Source organism: Equus przewalskii, chromosome 15, assembly GCF_037783145.1.
Source record: "Equus przewalskii isolate Varuska chromosome 15, EquPr2, whole genome shotgun sequence".
NCBI classification, from domain to species: Eukaryota; Metazoa; Chordata; class Mammalia; order Perissodactyla; family Equidae; genus Equus; species Equus przewalskii.
Window position 1 is genome coordinate 15,810,347 of NC_091845.1, and position 12,828 is coordinate 15,823,174.

A 12,828-nucleotide genomic window follows, 5' to 3' on the forward strand; every position below is an offset into this window, starting at 1 on the left:
GAATAAGACAGTAGTCTAATGTGTTGTAAATATGCTATTTACCAGAGCAGTTGTAATAAACAGAAATATATCTCTAGGCTAGCCCATTAACTTAATTAATTTAGTCAATGACAAATTGAGGTTCTTTAAAATTTTTGATCATTTGTTACTTATATACTAAACACCAGAATAGTATATTCCTAAAATAAATGGTTTATTGGTGGCCAGTATAATTGCACAGAAGATGAAATTTACAAAATATATATATAAAATAAAAATGCCTCATTTTTAAGACCTTGATCATTCCAAACATTCAAAGAGATTATGGTTGAGGAGGTAGAGAGCACTACTTCACTCAACTAAATAAGCAAGTTTTCTATTTTCTATTTTCTTGACACCTGATGTGTCTTCTTGACTGACTACTTTTAGAAGAGGTTCAATTTTTTAAAATCTTATATATAATGCTTCTGGTCTATTTTTACCATAAGTGTTTCAAAGGGAATAGAGGGGATGGAAGAATGAAGAAATTAGGAAGGAGAGACGTGAAACTAAGAATAGACAGAAAAAAATGGAAAAATGTGGTAGAATCTCTCTACATATTATTGGCTAAGAGCTTTTCCAGTCCTGAACAAATTGCTCACTAAAGAGAAGAAATTGGACTTATAAATAAATCTAGTGGTTGCTGAATTTTGAATTAAGACCATGCAAATATATTTGGACGGTTAGTGATTATAAAAGCTCTGTCATAAGAACACCCTGTATAGAGCTAGTTCCATAATTCTGTTTGAAATTATTAGCATTATATTCTTGCTTTTCTTAAACTTCTCAAAGAGGAGAAACACTCTATGAGGTATCAAATTTCCATTCCAGAGTCTGATCATAAAATGCATCAACAGATGCATTTCACATTTCCCACTGTGAATATTTAATTAAAAAACCACCTAGAGAATTTTTCTACTTCGATGACTTTCTTAGATTTTCTAGCTCTCTAAATGTGGTACCAGCTATGACTTGACTAAGCTACAAAACTCGTCAGAGCCCAATCTGAATTGTGTTCCCTGGAAGAATGTAATTAGCATGAATCTTGTGTTTCATTCCTCTTTGGAATGCTCATAATTAATGTTGGCTTGCTTTGCTTTCCTTCAAAGTGAGTTTTTTCCCTCTTTTTCCAGCCAGGTAAATAAAGGGTGAATGAAAAAAATAATTATGGAAAAGAAAGAGGCATCTTGTGTTCATTGAAAACACATTAATTCAGTTAAGAAGTTTGGCAGCACCCACACGTGCACACACAGGCCTACTCTCCCAAATGAACACCTTTTCAAACAAAATACTCCTTAGGCAAAGCAAAGATGATCTTCTCCAACGCCAGAGAAGAGATGGCACAGTATACGCAGAATCATGTATACTGTACCATGTGGGTGAATTGTAGAATTTTCTATTATATTTCTGATAATACCTGATTTTCTCCATATTTGTGAGTTGAACCTCAATTCATAGATAATGTGGCTCCATTGACACAGAGGGAAGTGGAAAGCTCTACAGATCTCCCCAGACTTCAAGAGCCAGGAACAAATATATTCCCAAGATGACTCATCGTCTTACCATCAGTGCGCTGCACTAATGGAGTGGGTGGTCCTTGAACGCTTTTCTGGGCTTCCTTGTTTGTTATGAAGCAAGTGTAGTTGCCCACATCTGATGGCTCCACTTTGGCAATATACAAATTTCCTGTCTCTTGTGACACAAACCGCCTGTTGTCCTCTTGGACATATAAGGGGTTATCATTGAAGGTCCATGCATAAGATAAATCTGGAAAACAGAAAAAAATAAGTACTATCCTTACTGTATTCATTCTTATCTGAAACTTCTTTGCCCTACTTCTCTATAATTAGAATAAAATTGTGCCCTGTTTGTCCAGTTTATGCCTGTAGTCCTGATGTAATTGTAATATTCCTTATATTCAAATATATACCAAATTTGATGATAAATTATATGGTCACCCTGCCCATTACTGGCTTTGTGCGATTAAGAATGTGATGATGAGATGTCAAGAGAATAAGCAGATAAACTTAGTAAGGAAAGCTATAAGATATATAAAATATTACAGGCTCAAAGTGCACACTGAATTTCTCCAGTAATATGTTAAAGCAATGTTTCTCAATGTACAGTCAGAAGGATGCTTTCATTAAACACACTTAGGGGCACTTGTTAAAAGTTTTAACTTGAAGATGTAAGTTCAATAACTCTACCATCAGTCTTGGATTTCATTTATTCAATCATTACATGATTTATGAGCACCTATTCTGTGACTGTTTTCAGGCTTAGAATACAACCAAGCAAAATCTATGCTTCATACAGCTTGCACCAGTTACCACTAATTACCACTAGGGTGGATAATCACAATGTGGGATGATATGTGCTTTGACAGAGGCATCATGAAGAGCCCAGAGAAAGAGTCCAGAATGATCTGTAGTCAGAAAAGTCTTCTGAGAAGAATAATTCCATGTTGAAACTAGAAGGATGAATGAGAGCTATCCAAACAACAGATGAGCAGACAAACATGGCTCAGAGAGCAGAGCACAAACAAAAACTTGAAGATAAAAGAGAACACATCAGTTTTTCTGAACATCAATCAATCTATCTCTAGAAATCTCATAGATAAACATGAATATGAATGTATAGATACACATAATTGAGATATAATGAACATACTATAAAATGTACAGATCTTAAGTGTTCTGTTCAATTAGTTGTAACAATTATAAAAGCTATGTAACCACATACCCCCTAAAACACATGGAACATTTCTATTTCCTCAGAAATTTTATGTCCCTTTCTGGTTAGTCTCTCCCAATGTAACCACTACGCGATTTCTATCATCATAGATTATTTCTGCCAGTATTTGGATTTCATAAAAATGAAATCAAACAGAATTGTACTGTTTTGTATCTGATTTCTTTTGTTGAACATATTTTTGATATTCACCTATATTGTTTTGACTATTAGTACTGCTTTCCTTTCTATTACTGAGCAGTATTCCATTTTGTGACTATATCACAATTTGTTAAGTCACTTTCTTGTTGATGAGCTTTGGACTGTTACATATCATTGATTGTTTCCAGCTTAGCACCATTATGTATTAGGCTGAAGTTAACCTTTTTTCATAAGACTATCTATGGATATTTTCATTTTTCTTGGATAAACTTCTAGGAGTGAGCTATGAAGTAGATATAGGTTTAACTTTATAAGAAGCTACAAAAGAATTTTCCAAAGTGGTTGTACCAGTTGACATCTCTACCAGCAATGTATGAGAATTCCAGTTATTCGACATCTTTACAAAAATTATGTGTTGGCAAGTTTATTTTTTTTGGTGAGGAAGATTCACCCTGAGCTAATATCTTTTGCCAATCTTCTGCCACCTTCTTTTTTGTTTTTCGCTTGAGGAAGATTGGCCCTGAGCTAACATCTGTGCCAATCTTCCTCTATTTTGTATGCAGGACAAGTGGAGTAAGTCCACACCCAGGATCCAAACCAGTGAATCTTGGCTGCTGAAGTGGAGCGCCTGGAACTTTAATCACTCAGCAATAGGGTCGACCCCATGTGTTGCCAATTTTTGATTTTAGCCAGAAATCTTTGAACAAAGTAAAATATTTTCATGGATTAAGGTTTTGTAAGAGTGGTACTATCTGAAGGCTAAGAAGTAATATGTATCATGGAAACTAGGTAGAATTGAATTTATATCTAGGGAAGTGGAAGAATATGACTGGTGTAAAAGGTGATGAGGATTTTTAGGCTGGTTAATTTTAAAACTACAGATGAGAAGCAGGCTCCGAGGAGTGGAATTTGCTTGCCCCTTTGTTGGGAAAGATTTACATTTCTAAGGGAAACCTCTATCTGTAAAGATGCCTCCCTCTCTGTGCCAGGAAGAAGGGGGATGGCCTTATCTCTAGAAACTCTTAATGCCAGAGGCAAGAACTTAAGTTGGTTACTGTCTGGCAACCTCATGTAACTGACCCCCCCCCCCCCCACCCCACCAAATCCTCCTTTGTCTTAAGCTGAGGATAAAAATCAAGCGGTGACTTCTGCCATTTACTCAATCCGGTTTGATTCTTATGTAAAAATTTGTGGGACCGCCAAATGGCCGGACCCTACGGGCACTGACACCATTTTAACTTTTTAACATATTCTTTGTCTTGTAAAGAGATAACTCACATGCCTATGCCTTAAATTTAGCCTTACTCTCCACCCAACTTTGCAGCAAAAGCGGCAGCAGAAGCAGCAGCAGCAACAGCAACATGTCGGCAGCAGCTCTGCCTGCCCATGGGTCCTATCCTCATGCCAGTGGCGGCAGCAGCAGCTCCCCATGCCAGCAGCATCTCTGACTGCCCGTGGGTCCTGTCCCCACGCAGCAGAAGCTCTGACTGCCCATGGGTCCTGTCCCAATGCTATTCTATTCTCTAAATAAAAGAGCACTACTGCCAGATCTTAAGAGTCTAAGAAATCTTTCTTTCAACTCCTCGGCTCACCAACCCCGCATCAAAGTGGATGCCCAAAATATGTGGAACGTATAGGTTCTGGCAGTGGGGAAGAGGAATACACTAGTCAGGTCAAAACATCTTCACCTGTAGATGAACTTGGAAATGATAGCTCACAGGAGAGCAGTGGAAACAACTGGAGACCTCTTGTCCAGGCAGAGGCTCAGGGTGCATTTGTCATCTGCACTTAATTAAAACCTGGTGCAGAAGCAAGACATGGAAAAAAAGCTAATTATTTCTGATGTGTTCTACCAGTCTTTCTCCAGTGGAAGCAGACTACCTGAAACGTTCTTCCCCAGCCATACTGAATTGAAAGTCTCTAAAGTACGAGCAGGTAATAGAGATTGACAGCCATCCTGACCTAAAATCTGATCTATATAGAAAAACCCTTGAGAAACTGGGAGTGTGGGAATGTTGCCATCTTTTTCAGCTCTTTCACCAAGAAAAAAAAAATACAGCACTGACAATACATTTACGGAACCAGATTTTAGAAAGAACAAAAGAAAGGAAGGAAGAAAGAAAGGAAGGAAGGGGAACGAAGAAAAGAGTGACTCTACAAAAATAGACCATTAACTGAAGAGGGGGTAAAGTATGAAATCCTAACAACAATTCAAAATGATTGCAATAAAAATAAATTCATCTATACAGACAGAAGTCTGATATTATTCTCAGGAATGAAGAACATATGAGGGAAAGGTAGGACAAGGAGCAACAGCAACAAAAATGTCACTTATGGAGCTGGCCTGGTGGCATAGAGGTTAAGTTCATGTGCTCTGCTTCAGCGGACCAGGGTTAACAGGTTTGGATCCTGGGTGCAGACCTACACAGTGCTCATCAAGCCATGCTGTGGAGACATCCCACATTCAAAATATAGGAACACAATCTTCCTCAAGCAAAAAAGAGGAAGATTGGCAATAGATGTTAGCTCAGGGCCAATCTTCCTCACAAAAAAGAAAAAAAAGAAGAGCCACTTATGGATGGAATGTAAAAATGCACAAAGTGGTATTAAACCTAGAAAAGTAGTGTTCAGGAAGAAAAAGATTTAGGATATATTGTTATGTGAAAAGCACATTATAAATCAAGATGTTTAGTATGATCAAATAAAAAATTACGTGTGTATGTGACCTTGTGTGTATATGTTTGTGTGTGTGTCTGTTCATACAAATTATTAAATTTAGAAAACTAGGGATATATACAGTGGTTTTCCCAGAGTAAGTAGAAGAAATACAAAAGACTTTTACTCAGTAAACAATGTATTTCTCTTATATTAGAATTTTTAATTACCATCTAATATTTGTGTAAATGGAAAAAAGAAACAACAGGATGAAAATAGTGTCTGTCAGGACAGCTAAACATTAGAGTGAATTACAACTTGTAAAAAATAAGACAGAAAATATTTTTTATTATTTTGAACTGTTCAGATTGGAGTATTGTGTTTTATTCAGAGCACATTAGAATTGCTAAGGAAGCTTGTTAAAATACAGATAGCTAATCCTACTTCTGGCAATTTACTTTCATTATATCTGAGTGAAGTATCATGGAATCTGTGTTTCCAACACCCTAGAAATGACTTACTGGAATATTATGTTCAGAGCACCCCTTACTGATAGGGGAATTAAAAATCCCGAGCATATCAAGAGATAGATAACCAGATGCAGCAAAGGGTAGCCGATAAGTCACAAAAGAAATTCATAAGAATTTAGATTTGACTCGGGGGCTAGGGGAAATTGAGAAGAATAATTGAACTGTCTTCATAGATCAAATTGCTGTCATGTGCCTAAAGGGTTAAATAAAGCCCTCTCCACGGATGTCCAGAAGGCAAAAGTAGGACTTGTGGCTGTGTGTGGGGGGGAGGGTTACAGAAGGTTGTTTGACCTTTATTATAAAGAAAACCAGTCTAAACTTCAGAGCTATAGCAGCAGATGATTTATAAGGTAATGAGCACTCTATCATGAGAGGTGACCAAGCAGAGGAAGGATGAGCATTGCTTGAGATGCTGCAAAAAAGATTTTTGCAATGGGTGCGAGGTTAAATCCATGTTTCTATGAATGGTCTACTCCATCGTCAACATTCCTTTGATCTCCCTAAGAGTCTATGCTTTTAGATCAAGTATGCATAAATGCAATTTGCTTTTTATTTTTGAAAATATGCTTTCACATTCTTGTCCGATTCTCACGGATTGAATCTTCGTTTTCTTTTGCAAGAACCTACTGGAGTCTTTTATCATTTCATGGAGTCTCTTGCTTCTAAGTTTCTTTACTGATGTCCTTTGCTACCTTGCTTCTAAGCCTGTTGCTCCGTCTCCATGAAAGAGGTGCTCAAAGGATTTTTGTTTGAAACCAGAGAGCCATCTAGATAGCAAATTTTTCTTCAACATATACAGGAGGAAAAAATGTAGTTCAGATTCCCCTGTTGTTAGTGACTCCTCACCTTTGTGAAATAAAGAGAATTTTGAGCAAATTGCCAGGGCCATGTCTCAGCTTAGGATCCTTATTCAATGCTTATTTGGGGAGAGGAATGAGCTCTAGCTCTCTGAAATCCAACATAACTTAACAGAAATTACAGGTTGCCACTAGAGACCAAGAAATCTTTGTATTCTTCACCTTATAATCTTGGGACCTGAGACTGTAATTTCCATCTCTCCCTTGGTGAACTCATTTTTACCTTAGCTGCTAAAACTTTCTGATCTGTTCCTACATGTGGCGTATCCTTCTTTAATAGTGGAACATTTCGAAGCTGTTGGAAGAATGTGGTCCAAAAATGGGGAAGGTTACATAAAGAATAATAAAAATTTAAAGAGCACTTTCATTTCATACCTGTTTCATCACCCCAACAATTGTTTTACGAGGCTAATTGGCTATTGATGACATGCCCATTATATAGAAGAAGGTACTGGAGCTAGAAATATAAAGGTAATTTCCCCAAGTCATATTGCTAACATGTGGAAGGGGTAGGACTTGAACCTAGATCCTTAGGATGCCATATCCTTTGTTCTTTCTCTGATACCACCTGTCTTCTTTTCTGTGTATCTACAACTGATCCTCTTTTTCTGCGCTCTCAATGCATCTCAATATGCTCTCTTTGGCTTCCTTCCAAACCCCAAGCTCTCTGTATATCCAAGCCTGCATACATCTAGGACGATTGTTCCTCACCACCCACTCCCTCCTCCATCAACACTGCCTGTCCTGTGTTCAATTTCCTTAGATTCTTGTAGAATGAAGATTAATCTGTCATTCAAAATTACTCCAACATGCTTATAGCTAATATTAGCAGAGAATAGAACACATGTATAAAATCTCTAAAAAGTAATTCTCTCCAGAGCAGAGATCTTAAAATGTCAGTGTGCAATGAGAATCACCTGGAGGACTTAGTAAAACACACACTGCTGGGCCCCACCCTCCGAGTTTCTCATTCAGCAGGTCTGGGAAGGAGCTAGAGTTTACTTTGCTAACAAGTTCCCAGGTGATGCTGATGCTCCCACAGCTCCACTTTGAAAATTACTGATACCAATGATAAAACTCATTTTCCTCTGCACAATGCTAGGAAGGGAAACAGCCTCGATTTTGACAGAATGTTGGCGAACTTGTCTATTTATTTGCCTTTGGGTGACGGGTGGGAGCCTGGAGAAGAGGATGTTCCTCAGTTCATAGATTCACAGAATGTCTGCGATGGAAGGGATCTGAGAGATCTTCCAGCCCTTCCTCTTCATTTTACTGGTGAAAGAGCAGAGCAGAAGATTGCAGGAGCTCTGCAAGGAGAATCCAGCTGCCCTTTTGCGTCCCCTCTGTGAATTGGTGATGTTAAGCTGTGGGCTCTCCTGTCACTGTATTTTTCATCTGTCCCTGCTTATTTCTCTTCATGGCTGCCTCTTCCCATTCATCCAAACAGCCAGCCTGCAGTGGGGGCTTTTATCTATTTTGTTCCATCATCAGCTACTGCCGTGCTTAATTTGCATATTTTTTAATGGGGAAAGAAAAAAAAATACCTTGCAAATTGGAAGTTTAAAATCCTTCCCATTTGGCTTTTCTTAATTAAATGTATAATTCATGAGCCACTTAAGTTGAAACCACTGAATTTTTAAATATTTTCTCCGCCATCTATGACATTTATCCGTTATTAATGATTGTGATACATTTTCCCTATGATGATTCAGCAGTAACATGAGAACGGACTGATAATTGGGCCTTCCTGAAGCATTGTCTGTAGTTTTACACTGACACCGTCCTCTACAATTTTATTATTATTAGAAATGGCAGATCTGCAGTAAGCAATTGGAGGTTCTATCTGCTGCTCTCTCAAGCATACAACAAATCCTATTTTCCCCAGAGCATGATTATGTTTTGACATCTTTTACAGCCCTATATCTTGTACTGTGATGTTTAAAATACAAACACAAAAGATATATGCAATTATACCCATTATATGGCATGTTCTTTTATTAGAGGGGAAGTATCTCATGTGAAAGAGACCAATAATGATAAACACTGACACTGACATCTTCCACTGGTTCTGTAGTATGGACCTCGAAATTGGTACCATGTTTCTTGAGATAGGAAATAAATGAGTAGAATACAGAATTTGAAGCTTAGTGCTCAGATTTAGTGGATAAATCCCCCCTTTGGAATATTCCAGAATGAGTGTACTTTACTGCAAACCTTGCTCAGTGCTCCAGGGTTAAATGTGTCTAGATCTTGGGTGGTAAATCATGGTTATGCTAGCTCAGTGGGAAAGACCTAATCCAAGAAAAGCAATTCCTTTTCTGGGTTGAAGTCATCAGTGTTAGTGCTGACCAAGTTTATGATGTAACCCAGAAAGCTGCCCTGACACCTTTACAATCACTCCTATTTGAGTTCCCATTTGTTCCACAATTACTGTTTGACCACCTAGATTTTATTAGATCCCTTTTGATTTACACACCTCCTGTCTGGAATCATGGAGATGGCTGCCTTTGTGGCCTACAAACAACCACTATGTAAAGGCCCTCTGAGTTCCTATTATTGCTAGGTTCCAAGGAGCTCTCAGACTGCTTGCGCACTGGCAAACCCTACCTGGAGAAGGAATGAAAACACAGCCAGCTCTGTGTGAACTTCCTGGAAACCTCCTTCTAAGGAAGACTGGGCAAGTCATGGGAGGCGAATATGCCAGGACCAGACTTCCTGTTTTCTTCTCAATTCCCATCCTCCATGGGCAAAACTAACACAGTGAATGTAAGAAGTGTGCTATACCAGTGGTTCTCAACCAAGGGTGATTTTGCCTACTGGGGGATATTTGGCAATGTCTGGAGACATTTCTTGTTCTCTCAACTGGGAGAATAGATACTGCTGGCATCAAGTGGGTACAGGCCAGAGATGCTGCTAAACATCTTACTAATGCACAGGACAAACCGTATAACAAAGAATTATCTCACCCTAAATTTCAATAGTGCTGATGTTGAGAAACTCTAGGCTATACAACTGGTTACAGGCTGCAACATAATAGTTCTGTTTGATGTGCTGGAAAGTAAGGAAAACATTCTTCCTGGGAGTGAATGAGATTCTGAACGTGGAGAGGATATGTGGAGCATGGGACCTAGAGAAATAAACTCTGGGACTTTGGCCAGCTACATGGAGTGGGAGAGGCATAATCTTTCTAGTTGTAATACTATACACTAATTTTAGGCAAATCAGTCTACCCTCTGGTTGGTGTTTGCATATTCTCCAACAGAGATAAGAACACTTGCCGTCTCCTTGTATATGTTACTGAGCAATTATTAAGTGTCTGTTTATGGGCCAGATTATGCCACACAAAATTAGGCAGCAGAATAAATGTACTGGTGTTTAAACAGGATCCCAAATCCAGACACATGATCTTGGCCAAGTTAACACTAACCTCTTTAACACAATTGCTGAGTGTGTAAAATGGAGAAGTTTTCCTTGCAAGTGTTACCTGAGTTGAGGTATACGTAATGCTGAGTTGAGTGCCCAGTGCATAGTAGGCACTCTTTCTATTAGTCAACCATGTGGTGTTAAACACCTCTTTTATATAATAACTTCTAAATTTCACTCTCCAAACCAGACCTTTCTCTCTAGACATGTAAATCCAGCTGCCTGCTCAAAATTTTCGCTCTTATATCTAATAGACATCTGAAAGTAAACATTTCTTAAAACAAATCCCTGATTTCCTCCATCCCCAAATCTGCTCCCGCTTAATTGGCCTCATCTCAATAAACGGTGCTCCATTCTTCCAGTTACTCAGCCCCAAAACCCTGGAGTTATCTTTTACTCCTCTCTGCCTCTTACAGTCTACAACCAATATTTCAGGAAATTATTTCAGCTACACTTTCTAAATATATACTGAAGATTGCTACTTATCCACCTGTCCACTGCTATCATCCTGGTTCAAATCATCACTCTCTCTCGCCTGAATCATTGTCATCACCATTTAACTGCTTATATTCTTGCCCCTTTATGGTCTATTCTCCAGAGAAAAATTCTAAAACTGAAAGTCAGAGAAAGCATGTCACTCTTCTGCTTAATACCATACAATGCCTTCTAATCTCGCTCACAGTAAAATTCAAAGGTTCTAAAATATCTTGACAGTGGTACTTCTATCCTCATCTACTCTTCTATTTGCTTGTTTTTCTTCATCCACACTGGCCTCATTGCTGTTCTCCCAGCATTCCAGACATGGTCCCACCACGGGTCCTTTGCACATGCTGTTCCCTCTGTCTGAACTGCCCTACTCAATGTCTCACTCTCTCACTCCATTAGCTCTCAAATGTCAATGAAGCATTCTTTGACCTCGGAATATACAATAGCAACACTCACCACTCCTTATCCCTTTTATTTTTTTCTCTAGCTTTTATTACCATCTGCCATACTTATATTTGTTTATTGTAAGATTCATGGAACTAAGGACTTTGTTGCTTTGTTCTCCACTATATCCATAAAACTCAGTAAAATAAGTGACAGTAAGGACATAATAAATATTTGTTGAGTTAATACACATAACAAGATTCAATAATGATGGTTATTATCACTATTATTCCACCAGTCATCAATGGTTGTGCCTGTCTGCCTTTTACACATTCAAACAACCCCAGGCTAACATTTTTACTGACAGTATGACCTACCTACTCAGACAATACCACTATCGTTTACTCCAGAAACAACAAACAAACTAACTAGGAGCAAGGGGATATGAAAATTTTGCACTTTTTCTCAGTATAATTTTCTTTTTATTCTATAACCCAATTTGAGATTTTGCTGGAAATGATTTTCAATTTAAGTTGAATTGTCAACATTTTTATTGACGTAAATACAAATGCTGGGCTAAAACAACAGTGCTATCTTTCTGCTACAGACACAGATGCTCCAAACTACTGGCATAAATTCAACTGTTCTATCAACCTAGAAGTTGTATGTGAGGAGAGAATGGAACATTTCCTCTAAAACAAATTTTAAACTTATGATTTTTATGAGCTCAGGATTGAGAGTTTTATATCCAGACAATAAAAGGAAAGAATGTGCTTTACTTTGGACATGGTGAAACTATTATTTCATAGTGAAGGTGATTTTAATTATTTTAGACAACATGTATCATTTCCTCACTCTGCCATTTTTAAATAAAATTTCCTGTGAGGCTGGGCTAGCTCACTGCATGTGTGAAGATCTATTGACTGCTCATTTTCAGATTCATCCAATAGCTTTGGCTTCAAGGGTTTTAAGTGCCTTTCTAAAATTTAGAGGAAATTCTACTTTCAGTCCTGTTGCAAATGACTTGTGCAGAATCTTTGTTCAAAGTGATTGCGACTTTTAACAAAAGCTACTGTTGGCCTTGAGGTGAATGAGAACCTATGGTGAAAAACACCTCTCTGCATACAGTTCAAAGTCTACCTAAGGCTCGGTGACCCCTTCCCCAAATGAGTAAGTGAAATAAAGACTGCACCGCCTATTTCTGTCACATAAACCTGTGTGTAGAAGGATGACCTTAGAACCCTCCAGCAACATAGCGGAGAGAAGAAAAGGTGTTTATTTAGCTGACTACCATATTTTGATTCCACCGAGTAGTAAGAGGCCAACTAGAAGAATTATTTTTTTCTAGATTGGTATCCACATTGTGGACAAGAACCATAAGAGGGAATGGAAGAGATTGTTAGAGACTGTTTGGGAGCTGAGGGAAGTCACAGACTTGGTGAGAGACTTTAGGAGAAAGGAAAGTGATGTCTAATAGGGAACGAAGTGTTTCAATCAGATGTACATCGTGGCCTTCTCTGTGTTGTTTCCACAAAACTTTCAGTAAAATTTACATTTCTCTGAAATATTTTGGAGTTACATTT

General features: G+C 38.2%; 1 protein-coding gene across 5 annotated transcripts in view; it reads right to left on the minus strand.

Moving 5' to 3' along the window:
* CNTN6 (contactin 6) overlaps window positions 1-12,828 on the minus strand; it is a 295,782-nt gene that overhangs the window by 108,184 nt on the left and 174,770 nt on the right. For all 5 annotated transcript variants that reach the window (XM_070576733.1, XM_070576734.1, XM_070576736.1 and 2 more), the window contains one exon: window positions 1,582-1,785. In XM_070576733.1, the coding sequence (XP_070432834.1) occupies window positions 1,582-1,785 (204 nt within the window). The remainder of the gene's footprint in view (window positions 1-1,581; window positions 1,786-12,828) is intronic.